The 14,539-nt window shown below is 42.7% G+C and overlaps 2 protein-coding genes across 4 annotated transcripts in view; both read left to right on the top strand.

Annotated features, from left to right (window-relative positions):
- Positions 1 to 6,024, top strand: part of slc12a7b (solute carrier family 12 member 7b) — a 67,175-nt gene extending 61,151 nt beyond the window's left edge. For 2 of the 3 annotated variants that reach the window (XM_084339755.1, XM_084339757.1), the window contains exons 23-25: positions 117 to 131; positions 2,424 to 2,557; positions 3,125 to 6,024. In XM_084339755.1, the coding sequence (XP_084195881.1) occupies positions 117 to 131; positions 2,424 to 2,557; positions 3,125 to 3,216 (241 nt within the window). In that variant the 3' untranslated portion in view covers positions 3,217 to 6,024. The remainder of the gene's footprint in view (positions 1 to 116; positions 132 to 2,423; positions 2,558 to 3,124) is intronic. The other variant, XM_084339756.1, reaches the window with a different exon arrangement.
- A 6,159-nt stretch (positions 6,025 to 12,183) lies between these two features.
- The window catches only part of gfod1 (glucose-fructose oxidoreductase domain containing 1), a 39,637-nt gene continuing 37,281 nt past the window's right edge, over positions 12,184 to 14,539 (top strand). The window contains exon 1 of the mRNA XM_084340173.1: positions 12,184 to 12,974. Coding sequence (XP_084196299.1) covers positions 12,722 to 12,974 — 253 coding nt within the window. The 5' untranslated portion in view covers positions 12,184 to 12,721. The remainder of the gene's footprint in view (positions 12,975 to 14,539) is intronic.

The following is a 14,539-nucleotide window of genomic DNA, read 5'->3' on the forward strand; positions in this document are numbered from 1 at the left end:
ACGACCCACCATTTGGGACAGTTGGACGCACGCAGTGTGGTGGAGAGAGCTGGAGAGCTGATGTAGGAAGCATCTAAGCCTGTTTCTGTTGTTCTGTCCCATTTTCCTCCTTCTAGAGAGTGGGAGAGTCTGTAAGTCGCATTCTCTTTGCCCTAGGCTGTATGTGTGTACTGCTGCTGTGGTGACTGTAGCTTTGTTCAATGTCCTCCAGCTCATGTGCTCGTACCTCTGTGTATTTCTGTGTCCTAATGTGCATGGACGTCCTGTTCCAGCATGGAAAAGCCTTTACTGATTTAATTTGCATGTAACATTCATGACATTCTGTACACGCATGTGCAAACTTGTGCTTTCCATTGAGCTTTTGGTGATTAGCAAAGACAAAACTGTTCGTTTGGTCTTGACATTACAATAGAGATGTTTCTCTTGTTCAGTAGAATGGAAAGCAGAATTTTGTTGAATTGCCTTGTTTTTCTCCTTAATGTCATTTGGCTTCTGGCAGTTTGACGTCATGTGCTTTATTGCTTTGTGGTCTAACATTGTGAAGGTGACGATGAAGAGACAACATTTAAAGAGATGCTATTAATAAACAGGATACAGTTAGTTTGACTACAGCATGTGCAATTGGCTATGACAAACTAAGCTATAATGATAATGAGATCATGTTGGAGGTCAGGGTGTGATACTGCATGTCCCCTTTGTCTTCAAATGTTGTCTCTTTATTTGGAATTCAATACGCTTCAGTCCCGTAACCATGCTTTGTTTTCTCATTTGTGTTTGAGGCTAACATACAGAATGCTTTTACTAAATGAATGTTATTAATACAATGATTATGTGTTATATAAGGTTTCTTTGTCTAGAAGTACACAGTGTATTTGTGATGTTTTCATTCATAAGCAAGTCAGAAAAACAGCTTGTTTCTTCAGTTTTTCTGTTGTTTAACCTCATAACAGGCGACTCTTGAATAAGAGAGCTTGTTCTCCGTGAGTTTCTACTTTAAAGTGAAGGGCATTAGTGAAGGACTTTCCAATGTGCAGCTCCTATTTTACCCTGGAGTGCTGCCATGTTGTCACACAGAGGACATTTTACATGTGACAGGAGGTAAAGCACAGGTGTGGATAAAAAAATGAATAATGGCTGAATTGATATAGCTGCTTCAGTTTCAGGGTTGTGATAGCGTGTGTCTGGCTCACTGTCACACTATCATGTCTTACTGGGAAACTTGAATAGAACAGAGACCCCATGTACACCTGGCATTAAAATGCGCTCTGTATCCAGGAAAGGAAAAACGACTGTAAATGCAAGGCTAAAATGTGACCTGATCAGGACGTGATTGGATCTGCCTGATCACATGTGAAGGTAGTCCGGCTCACATTGTGTTCAGATCTTAGCAGCCAGGTGTAAACGCAATCTGTACAACGTGCTGGCAGCTGTATACAACAGATATGCAGATATTTGCTTTTAGCGAACATAAATGTTTTATATATGTTGTTTAAATTTAGAGAGTGAGTAAGTGAGAAGGCTGAAGGAGAGACATCTCTGATTACTGATCACAGGTCTGATCTGTGCTATGTAAGCACCTAAAGATGTGTTATTATTCAACAAAACTGTAAAAATAAAGCAGTATGGGTGGAAAACTTGGAAATGATGACAGTAAGAAATAACTATGTTCATTGCACTCATCTGTGCAACTGATCTGCCTTTAATAATGCATACAATTTATCTAGGCAGTACAGTTCTCTATAACAGAACAGACCGGTAGCAAGAGAGGAATAACTTAATGTATTATGTTTGCCGAATTTACAAGAGGGGATAAATAATTAGGAATTTGTTGAGACAGCATCTCACAAAGTTTATTGAGTTTCCCCTAACACAACAACCTACAAAACTCTGTGATTTTTTTGAGGGAGTCTGGGGCTGTGGTGACCTGAAATTACTCACAGGCAGGCTTTGCTCCTGAGGGCAGAGATCCGATCTAAATGAGGATAATAAGAAGGGATAAAAATACCAGGTGTGAATGCCAAGGAAAGATTGAATCGTTTATTATCTGGATAACTTATCTGGATACAGATCGCATTTTAATACAAGGTGTAAATGGGGTGAGAGAGACATTAATGTTATTAGTAACACCTGTGTTTTTCTGCTGTGATGAGTAAAAATGTCTGTTGTGAAAAAGGACTTTTGTAGTCATGGAGATTCTTGGATTACTGGTATCAAATCCTCTACAGACTCCCATCATAAAGAAAGTCTTTATTGCAGGGCGATACATTTGATGAAGTACTGAACAAGTCTTAGAAACAACTTCCTTTCATGACTGTTCTGATTTTGATATTATTGGAGATTTAGGGTTTAGTGTAGTTTAGTCTGGTCATTAATGTTTTCCTTCAGTGCTGTTGTTTCTCACTCTGACCTCCCTGTCAAACTAGGAACCAGTCAAATGTTCGTCGGATGCACACAGCTGTCAAGCTGAATGAAGTGGTGGTCAACAAGTCGCAGGGAGCTCACCTGGTTCTGCTCAACATGCCCGGACCACCGAGGAACAGAGGAGGGGATGAAAACTGTATCCTTAAAGCAGCTGGAATCCATATTTGCATTATAACTACCTGTCAAATGACAATGTGAAGAAGGGGTCTGTTGTTGTGATGAGCCAACAGAGAAAAAGAAGTTTCCAGCAGCATCAAGCAGCTGTTTTCAGTTAAAAATGTTCCTAAAAGCTCTGACCTGCTCAGCAGCAAGCAGCAGTGAGACACAGCTCAGATTAGCTGGTGAACATGGTGGATATGATACGTCCCTGAGAAGTTGGTGGAGACCAAACCAGAGCTCTAACAGAGTCAGTACTGGACTTGTAGTCACCAGGTGACACAAACAAGACTCCAGTTAAATGATTATGTAGCTCCATGACTACTGGATTTTCACTGCCCCTAAATGGCCAAAAATATTAGTTATTGCAGGTTTAATTGCTGCCGTTCCTATTTATTGTGATGTGACGTTTGATGTGTATGTAACTGTAGTGAAAAGCTCATTGTGATGGACAGCCGCAGTAGAAGAGAGAAGAGAGGAGAGACATGATGTGTTACTGCACTCTGTTTAAGTCTGTGTATGTTTTCTACCTTGACTGCTGTCTCAGACATGGAGTTCCTGGAGGTTCTCCTGGAGGGTCTGAACCGCGTCCTCCTGGTGCGAGGCGGTGGCCGTGAAGTCATTACTATCTACTCTTAAAGAAAAAACTCTCATGCCCCACCCTGCACACATGGGCTGTTGCCATGGATACCAGTCACCGGGCATTTTCGGGGGAAGAAGCCTAATTTGGTTTTATGAAGGGGCGGGGGTTGTTGGAAGGCGGGACCACTTGTGATTGAAGGCCCTCAGGATGAAGGAAACAGTTATCAGTTGACTGGCTGAGAGTACGAGCACAGTGTGTGTCCACGCTGGGCCACTGTACCCCTACACATGGAAGATAGAGCATAGAGACACTTTATATTGTTCATTTAACTCTGGAAACATTGTTCTGTTCTGTTACATTTTCATATTCTTTCCCTCTTGTGTTGATGTTGTCAAGTTACTGACACTCACTGTGTACAGATAAGCAAAGGAGTGAATGTGTGCTGTTGATATGAACCTCATAGTCTTTCATGTTGTGTGGTGTGCTCGACTCTTGGAGGTTTGCTGGACCTGAGAAAAACATGGACAGAGAGGAAGTTACAGAATGGCTTTGTGTAGGAAGGTCATTCATAATAACACATGCTGAATATTTAATAATCAGATACAGTTTGGTGATCTGTATGGTCTGCATCACCATATGTACGTAATGTTTTCATTTCAAATAGATTTGAAGAAACTGCTTTCAGTCTCAACCACAGATTAGGAGCTGCTGAAACATCCTGTTAGGTTGCACAGTAGAGCCCGTCTGTAGCTGAAAGCTCCACCGTAGAGCAGCACCTGTAGTCGTAGTGTTCTGAGCTTTCTGACCTGCACAGGCACCAAACGTTGGATCACCTTCATTTAGGTGGTGATGTTGGGTACTGATACTTGCAGGTCAACAGTTTCCACCCTCACAGAACACTATTGTTTTAATAGGGAAATATAGCCATAGCTCATGTTCTAGCTCCCTTTGTAATCTTTATAAAAGACATATGAAATGCACATGTATACATATATATGGTGTCTGAAGTAGTGCTCAGTTAGGAATAACTAAATTTTTTTAAAATTCAAGGGCTGTTTGACAGCGTGCAGTAGGTTAATCAGATATTAGACTGGCTAATTGGTCCGCACATTAAATCTTTAATTTGCCTTCAGAATTGTTGGCATTTATCAAAGTATCCTTTTTAAAATGTGAAAGCACAAATTGACACATGAATTAGTTTAATTCTTCCCATATGGACGTAGTTACAGCACTGTTGACTTTGCACTACCGATCTTTCAGCACTTAATTCATCACATACTCGCCGACAGTGACACTTTGCTCTGGTCAATCCACCACTACATCCTTCTGACTTAAGTGGAGTGACATACTAACACATGAGCTCATGACAAAAAGGATGCAGGAAGTAACTCCACGTTACGTAATACTCATGTTTCATTGTTTTTTTTAATAATATTTTACCAAACATAAACTCGTTAGGCTTTGCGCCCCAGACTAAGTAGACGACTTGTTCTGAGCATGTGTAGGAGAAGAAGTGCCAAAATGAAAGAAACTGTGGAAGTATTATTACGGCCATATAGTAGCTACTGCTTTGACGGTCTTTAATCTTCAGAAACCCATAAAATGAACTTTATTTTACAACAGGGCCAGAATTCTTCTTAAATTCTGCATATGATTAAACAAGCAAATGCAACTGATAGTGCATTTTCCAGGGCATTTCACCATTTTACACCTCATCGACCTTTGTGTCGGAGGAAAGAAGCAGACAGATTGAACCTTCCCTCGTGTGTACCTCCACAGTTTCTTTTTGAATTTAGCTGTGCAGTATTTTGTAAAGCAGTGAGTCGTGTTTTCCTGTAGTTCTTCGCAGGGGAACGACGATCTCTGACTGTCAGTCATGCAACATCCGTGTTTTGTTGTGTTGTTCAGTTGTTAATGTATGCCTGTGTTATATAGTTATGGTCTCTGTGGTGTTTGTTGCATTATCATTGACCTTCTGTTACTTTAAGTGTTAATTTTTCTTTGTGTGATTTTTATGGAAGGAGGCAGAGAGAGGCGGTATATGTGTGAAGACGGCAGCACTTGTTTTGTGTTTTGTCCCGACCCACCAGAAACACAACATGTACAACACACTGAAAACCCCTCAGGATACCTCTCAGAAGTGTTAAGAAACTGAATGAAGCAACCAGGGGAACAAATGAAATGTTTAAATATCTCTGTCACTACACGAAGTTCATATTTCAGTTTCCTTATTCAGTTTTATATTTTAGCCACCAAAGATAAAACAATTATGTTTGTGTAAACCTAAAATTGTCTAGTTTTAAGAAGTCTGAAACATTGAACATTGTAAAGATAAATTATTAAAGAAGTTTCTTTGTTTATAATTTGGTTACTGAGCTGAATAGCGCTAGCTGTGCAGGAATAAAACATAACATACATGAAACCTTAACGAGAAGATGCTAAATATAAAGAAAAGGAGGAAAATAGGATCGTCAGCAGTGTGTGGGTTTCACAGCTCTAATGTTTGAGGTGACTGGAGAATGATATCTACCTCAAGGTGTCACTGAGGCTCGGCTGAAGGAGTAAAAACGTGTTTAATCGCATCTCTCTTTCAAGAACTGATGTTACATGTGGATTCATGAAAGGAAAAAAGCCTCTGCTAAGTGAGAGGACCAGCAGAATTGTGTGTATGAGTGTGTGTGTTCCTTATGCATACTGTTGTGAGATGAAGCTGTTTGTGTTTCCGCTGCTGTCTGGCTAAGCCGGCAAGCCTCACAGGCTGGAACAGGAAGTCACTTGTGGGCGCACATATAGAGGAGGGTAGCCCTGTAAATTGTATTTGTGCCTCTCTGAGTAATTATTAAAAGTGCTGAAATAAACTTCAACTTGTCTGTGTCCTGATTCTTTTCACACATCAGTCTCACTGGTTTAGCGAAACCCTCATGATCTGAGAAGCGTTTTGGTTTCATCATGATTCAGCCTACATAAAGAACGGGGTTATTTTTTGTGTTTGAAATCACGCTAGTGTGTCCGGGGCCAGTGATCAGCAGGGTATAATGTTGGTGGTTAGGTTTCTGCAAACCACTGATACGTTCACATTTGTACGTGTGATATGTACTGTATTGACATTTCAACAATACATTTCTTATCACGTTCACATCACATGTTGATGACCTGACTGTCACTATCAGGAAACGGGATAGAGGCGGAGCTACAGGTGAGAAGTCTGCCAAACCAGTGACTGCATGATCTTTTCCTAACCTTAACCATGTTGATTTTGTGCTTAAAGCTAACCAAATCATAAGCACAGCGTTGTCACAACATAAGATAGAAAATTTTGTTACAACATAAAAAAACGGTAAGGTTTCAACATATCGTGGTCTGCAGAAACACACACTGTGAACATTATTCTGGTGACTGGCTTGTTCTTCTTGCTTTAAGCTAAATGTCAGCATGTTCATAATAGCAGGTATAGTGTTTACCATGTTCCGCATCTTAGTTTAGCATGTTAGCATACTAATGTTTGCTAACCATCACTAAACACAACATCCATCTGAGGCTAATGGCAATTTCAGTTTAGCAGGTCTAAAACCAAAGTGTTGAACAATTTTGAATTTAAATCTATAGGACAAGTCTCGATCACCAAAGTGATTTATACTGTAATGGGGCGCCCCAGTAGCTCAGTTGAATGAGCTATATGAGCCATGTGGATGTGTGCAGTATGAAGAGCCCTCTGGTGTGGCTGAAAGTGCAACACAGACATTTATCTGTTAGTAGAATAGGAAAAGTTTCTCAGCTGCATCATGTATTCAGGAGCCCTGCACGAGGTCGTAAGATGATTTAGAAAAGCTAAATATGAAACAATCTGAGAAGGGTAAAGAGGACATGCAACCTATGACGAGAGGTGACCAGGAGATAACACTATATATTAAGGGGTAGGCAGCAGAAAGGTTGTAAAATAATAATGAAGATAGTCGTTATAGTTTTGTGGGATTGCAGTCATCAACTCATGTTGAACAAAACCAACTCAGAATCTGTCAGTGGTGAGTGTGCAGACTGACAGTCACATTGGTGGAACAACATCTGTCCACTAGAGGGCAGCCTTGATTTCCTTTAAACTAAGCTTTATGCTGCAGGTGATGGCAGCCGCTCACTGGAGACTTATCTCCGAGCCAAATCAAGCATGGGCACATTTTAGTATCAGATGACCTCCAGACATATAGTTACAGCTGCAGGTCAACACAGTGATGTGTTCACTGGCCTGTACTGTCAGGTTATCATCAGCCTGTCTGCTGTGGGAGGTGTCGGCCTCCTCCTGCCCCATCTGCACCTCCCCTTCAATCCAACTGGACGACCAGCGATCCAGCACCACCAGGCCTGACCCTGACTGGTCACATGCTCTGTCTCACACAAACAAACCATACCAACATCAGAATCAATTAGAGCGTGACCATGACAGAGAAAAGGAGAGGGCAAAGCAGAGACTGTGTTACAACATGATGCTTTTCATGTTGGCCTGTACACATTACCATTATTATCAAAGTGATGGAACATGCAGTCAAAGGTATGGTGAAGAGAAAAGTGTTGACATCTTTTAAAAGCTGAAAGAAGTCAATGCCAGTAGGATTACTGTGAGCTGCATTGCAGTGACTTAAGGAGGAAGTTATGTATTGCTCATGTTATGTATTGCTGATTGCAACAACAGCAGAGCCTGAATCCTGTTACCAAATAATGGTGTTCAAAAAGGCTCCAGCTGCTGGTTTCTTTCATTTTAGCACGAAAATGCATTCTGTCAAAAAGTCTCTGATATGCACATCCTTGAGCTTCAGCCTGGACTGACCTTTGACCTCTTGCCTTTCACCACTCTGTCTGTACAATGTGTCAGTCGAAACTGTTTGTCTTCTGTTTGCTCTTCACATTGTTTACCAAATCGATAGGAAAGGCTGGATGTTGACAGCACCACACGATGTATGTCGAAACTCTAAAAGTGCGTGTGTGTGTGTGAGAGAGAGAGAGACAAAGACTGAAAGGCCCAAAGAAATGATCTCACTGATTCTCAGCAGCAGCAGCAGCAGCAGCAGAATGACCACAATGAACAGCACACTTTGCTGTAATATTGTATGCTCGCTATATTTGATTCATGCTATGACGTTGAGCTTTTTCCATCCACCGAAATGTTGATTAATCCCATCAGAAGTCCTCATGGGTCATTTGGATGTTTTGTGTTAAGGACAGAGCAGGTGGACAGACAAGATGGTTTTTATTTACCAAAAAAAGGGAAAAGACAAAGCAAAAGTACATACTAACTAGATTGGATGCTGAAACAGGTCGACTTAATAGAACTTAATACAGAATACAGAGGACAAGAGGTGAGGGGATGGTGACAGAACTGACTAACGTTATCAAGGATTGTATTGTTTTTATCATTATAAGAAGAACTGATCATGACTTACAATACAACTCCACCTACTTACTCTTTCACTGTAGTGCTGCCACTGTCACAATCAAAATAGACAACACATCCTCATTCCTGAACGACTGAATAGGTTGACTGCCAGTCACACCCAAAGCAATATATCACTGTTCCCACAACAAAATGGCCGCTGCATTGTACCAGCGACAGGTGAACCAGAGCTTTGTCTGTTTGGTTAGGTTTGGAAAAATATCATGGGTTGTCTTAAAATAACAACATTACATTTAATAATAGCAGTTACGTCTTGTACGAACATACGTGACGTCACTTTACTGCATTTGTAGGTTAAACCAGCTGACTGGTGACTTCTGGTTTCACACTGGACATGTACAGCGGTCTCCGGAATGAAAGTCCTGAGCTTGTTTAACCCGACCGTCCACCCCCTGCCTCCTCCCTATATGAACCTGACTTCCTCCTTTGCTGCCGTAATAATTACTACGGTCACTAGAGGTCGCTGCCCAACAAGAAACATAGCCTAAACATGGTTTGTTTTTCTGATGAGGACGGGCTGAAATAGATGCAGCAGAGCCAGAACTGTCGTCTGTTTTTCCCACACATGCTTCTTCCTTGTCAAAGCCTGGCACCTAAATCACACACAATCCAACTCTACCCATCCACAGTTAAGACAGTAATTCAGTGTTGTGGTAGTATCAGCTAATGTGGTCTGGAGCCCGTGGCAGAGATGAGGAGCAGCTACAGAGGTCCGCTAAGCTCACTTCGTTCTAACTCCACACCAACAGACTTTTTATATTAGCCCCACACTGACCAATATGACATCACTCAAGGCAGTTTATCCAATCTGACACAGTTTCCTCAAGAGACACAAAGGCTTCACACAACGTTTCACATATGCCAACATTTGTAAAAAAGACTTTTATTTGTAAAATTGGTGGCGCTCTCCTTTACTATGTATTACAGACAAACAGCAAGTCCAAATGGTTGGATTTGCATTTCTGTAGTGCTTTTTAAGTCTACTGACCGCTCAAAGCACTTTACAACACTTGTCACAGGGAATCACACCAACGACCTTCCAGTTACAGGGATGACCCGCTGTTCCTGCTGCTGCTGAGCTGCTTGGAGCTGGCTAGCTCTGGAGGAGAGAGTCGGCTGCAGATCCAGATCTTCTGGGAGAATAAACACCTGGAGTCACATCGGATTCTGCTCTGACCCGGAGCCATTTATTGACGGGAGGAGAGCTCAGAGATGACTTTTTAATTTATGGGATTAAAAAATGGATTTATCTTCACTCCTGTTTTTTAGTCGTTTTTAGACATTTTACTGCAGAACTCTTACATATTATATCTTCAAAGCTCCTCATTGCACCAGCCACATGTTTTGCAGGTCAGACACCCCAGAGGTAACAACTGGATAACTCACAAGAAAGAAAATAATATCACTGCAACTTAAAGATAAGAAGAAATAGTGCTGACAATACAAAATACGTGTTTGCACTTAAATCAAATCAAATATGCTAATAAAATGAGACGAGAATAAATTGAAGTGAGAGGTGAGGGTGAGAGATATTAGTGTAATCAGTAGTTTTAGTCTGCTGGTGTGGCTGAGGGTGTGGCCATCACTCGCAGCTTCGATGATGACTACAGCACCAGTTAAGTTCCCCCACACACACTCATCAGTTAGAGCCAAAACACAAGGAGTTGCTGCAGTTTCAGTAAATACATTATTGCATTTATTTTTGGACATATCCAAAGATTCTTCCTTCTCTTCGTATTCTTTCTTTATTATTCAGGTCAGCATGTACTAAATCAACAGCTGTGGTGAAATCCAGAGTAAGGGCCACAGTGTGTGAGGAGTCTCTATTAAACCCAGAGGATGATGATGTGTGGAGGAGAGCAGCACACAGTGGACTCAGCCTTGATCATATTCAAATCCTCTCCTCACTTCAAAGGGTTCTGATCCCCGCTGCAGAATGCAGAGTAACTCCACTCTATCAAATCTTCAACCTTCAAGAATGATGTCTTTCCCACTGACACTGTCTGCCTGGTTGCATCCTGTCAGGCTGAGTTACACAGTTCTGTGGAGCGGAACGGCAGAAATATAGAGTAGTATAGGGTTAGAGCTTCAGTTCCCTGTGCAGCTGAGTGAGGCTGGACAGCACGGTGCAGTGTCTGTAGGCTGAAGTGAAAATGTAACAGAGATAAGGATATTAGTGAGGTGTGTCATACAGGAAACACTCAACGCTCAGGAGAACAAGAGGACATACCGTGCATTACATTAAAGTTTTCTATCGGAACCACTAAATCTGAAATAGCAACTTAAAAAATGTCTCCTGTGTTAGAGGAATACAGACTGTTCTTCCCAAAATACTTTCATTCAGTTGTGAATATTACAGCACATCAATGATGTCATGAACACAGTATAAAGTGCAGCCTGTGCATCCAAACCATCACAGGAGTATTCTAGTGATTCTTGTGATGGTTGCTGACCTGAGATGTAAATAATGACTGTTGACAGACTCGCACTGTCACATGAACTCATATTTTGTAATAACTCGATCATACAGCACAGTGCCCTCACCTCCGTGCAGCAGGCGACCTGATTCTGTCCAGGAGCTGAAGGGTTAAACCGGGGAGGAGAGCGGGTAGAAGCTGCGTCAAGTGAAACAGAGAGAGACAGGATCAGACCGGAAGTTAACCAGGGTTGCTATAAAAATAAAAGTGTAACATACGCAACACTAAAACGTAAATTATTATTATTATTATTATTATTAATGATAATAATAATAATAATAATAATAATAATAGTAATAATAATAATAATACTAATAATAATAATCGTCATTATCATTATTATTGTATGATTAATAACAATAACAATGCTTATTTATTAATAATAATAATAACAGTTATTATTATTATTATTATTATTATAAAGAGAAGGAGAAGAAAAGGGAGAGGATGAACGATGAATGAGAAGAGGGGAGAAAGGCAGTAGAAGAAGAAGAAGAGAAGAACTAGACATATAAATAAAACATGGTGGGTCAAAGCGCCCTGATGCAGCTCAAACTGAGGCTCACTGTCCTGCAGTGTTCAGAGGGCCGAGGGCTTTGCTGGGTGTGGGGGTCTCTTTACTTATCATCAGTTAATCAACACAGGAATAATAATGATATTGATAAAAAGGCCAAATCATGTGGTATAATTTCCCCCCATTATCCTACAGTAACAACTTCGTTGTCTTATCATAGTATATTAACTATCCTCTTATGATAACATGGAGGCCATGATGATTCTGACAGGTAGAAGTGCAGGTCACTTTGTGTTTCATTGCATCTTTCAAACACATAGTTTTACAGTTACTTGAGCTTTGAAGGATTTCATTAAAACAGAATATAAATAAATAAATAGACTGCACGTTGCTGTATCACGTAGTTTTACATTTGTTTACGTGTTTATGTTTTATACTCCTCAGAGTCCACAATGGTGCGAAATATTATGCTGAACTATGAGGGTTTTATTCTGAAAATTCTCGAGCAGGAGCGCTTCCGGTCATTGTCTCTGGCTTGACGCGCAGCTCGGAGCTGAAACATCATATCTGCCTTCAGCAGATCAGCGCCTCCGCCTCCGCTGCTGCTGCTGCTGCTGATCCTCCGGGGAGCGGACAGAAGGCGACGGCGGTGTTTGTGTCAGCATGCCGGCAGATAACGCTCCTCTCTGCCTCTCTGTTATCGCTGTATCTGAAGGCAGGCTCCGGCTGGAGGGGGAATAACAAACCTGAGGACGAGGTGACATGCCCTTCACTGCTTGGCGCAGTCAGTGCGCTGATCGCTGTCAGACGGAGACGAAGTGAAGACCGGAATGGTGCATTTAAATTGTCCTCTCTAACGCTGAGGAAGCCTGGCTCGGTCTCCATCTACCTCTGGATTATTGTGAGTGGAGAATAACGACATTACATGCCCGATCGCGGAGCCGGAGCGACGGCAAAATGCAGCACAGCGGGTGTTTGACTGCAGGTGGATGGCCAACCTGACGGTCCCAGCCGCCGCTTCACTCCCGATCAGCCGCCGCTGCAGCTGCAGCAGGTCTGGCTTCACCCGGAGCTGTGAGAACAAAGTGAACACAGAGAGATCCTCATCAGACTACTAAACCCGAGCCATGCTTCCAGGGGTCGGCGTGTTCGGCACCAGCCTGACCGCCAGGGTGATCATCCCGCTGCTGAAGAACGAGGGCTTCGCCGTCAAAGCGCTGTGGGGCCGGACGCAGGAGGAGGCGGAGGAGCTGGCCAAGGAGATGAACGTACCGTTTTACACCAACCGGATCGACGACGTGCTGCTGCATCAGGACGTGGACCTGGTCTGCATCAACCTGCCGCCGCCTCTGACGCGGCAGATCGCAGTCAAAACACTGGGTGAGTCCCGCCGCTGCTGCTGCTGCCGCTGCTGCTGCTGGGCGGATGGATGGATGCTGCGGCCCTGCTGCGGTGGGGGCTGATCGCAGGGGGGCGAGCTGACAGACAGGCCACCGGGCCACTGACACCTTCACGTGTCAACTTTGTGCGTGTGTTGTGAGGTTGGAGTTAGTATGTGTGGCTGCAGAGGAGAGCAGATACATGTCATCAGCAGCATCACATGTGTTTCTTGTCTTCATCTTGCGGATGAAGCTGCCCTCTTGTCTGCCTCATGTGAGGCTGCTGCTGGTCTTAAGGTGGAGTCAGCATAGCAGTCTAAGTGCTCTTGAGCAAGGCCCCTGACTCGTCAGGTGCAGCAGTCTGTGCAGTAGCTAGGTGTAAAGAAGAGGCAGGAAGTGATCATTCACTTGACCTTGTGATCTTCTCTGACAGGATTTAGCTGCAGTGTAGCATCACAGTTTGTCTGGCAGTACGCTCCTCACACATCATGCATAAACCACAACAGTTCATGTTTCGGCTGCAGCTTCTCTCGAGCCACTGCACCCTCTTCCTCTGTGCTGGGGGTGTATTGTGTTACTAGAGGGCCTGATTCTCCTCAATGCAAGGCAACACACCTACAGCAGTACTGCCTGTGGGTTAAATCTGAGTATTTGGGGACTCCCCCTAAACAACGTCCTCAGTCAAACGCTAGACTTAACCCGCGTTAGTGAAACAGAAACCCAAGAGAAGAGGCCTGACTGCGGACACACAAAGAGAGGCTGTTCTAGTTTAAATCTGGAGCAACGCAGCTTATTTTGGAGATCGTGTTCAGGAGCTGTGTGGCTGCTGTGAAAGAATGGTGGCAAGGACCACTGAGCTGCACTCCACACAGGCTTTATTTACCCCACAGTTTGGCAGCAGAGCTCAGCTGGCAGTGAGCTCTAATAGGTCAGGTTTGTGACTGAAAAACAAATGGGTCCAAAGATGCTTAGTCTCCACAGGGAGCTGGTTTATATCTGGAAACATATCAGAGCTGAGCTGCAAAAGAGTTAGCAGGGGGAGTACACCAGGGCTGTAAGTAGTGATGGGTTTCTTGATCGATCAGTTATACTTAACACAATTTCCCAGAGGCCGAGGTGACATCTTTACATTGCTTGATATGATTAAACAACAACAAAACACAAAATTAAGCAGCAAATCCTCCATTTGTGAAACTGGAAAGGGTGTTTTTCCTTCAAATACTTATCAGTGTTGCTGTCATTGACAAGTTATTTATTCATCGACTAATTATTCAAGCACTTGAACACAGAAGAGCTGGCAACAGAGCTAACACACTCAGTGGTTGCAGCTGAAGGCCCTCAGACTGGTATCTTCTGATGCAGCAGTGTGTGCAGTGTTGTAAAGTAAAGGCAAGAATGTGTCGTTCACTCCATGATTTAAAAATCTAATAGAATTCTGCATTAAAATGTGTGAAAGTGTGAGACCTTTGTTATTGACATTGTTAAGTTGTGTACTTACATTATCATTAATGTTTCCAACAATGTTCAGACCAGAGAAATCCACAAGTTTCTTCAGGGCAGCGGTTC

This window comes from Pagrus pagrus (assembly GCF_965226575.1).
Source record: "Pagrus pagrus genome assembly, chromosome: 20".
NCBI lineage: Eukaryota > Metazoa > Chordata > Actinopteri > Spariformes > Sparidae > Pagrus > Pagrus pagrus.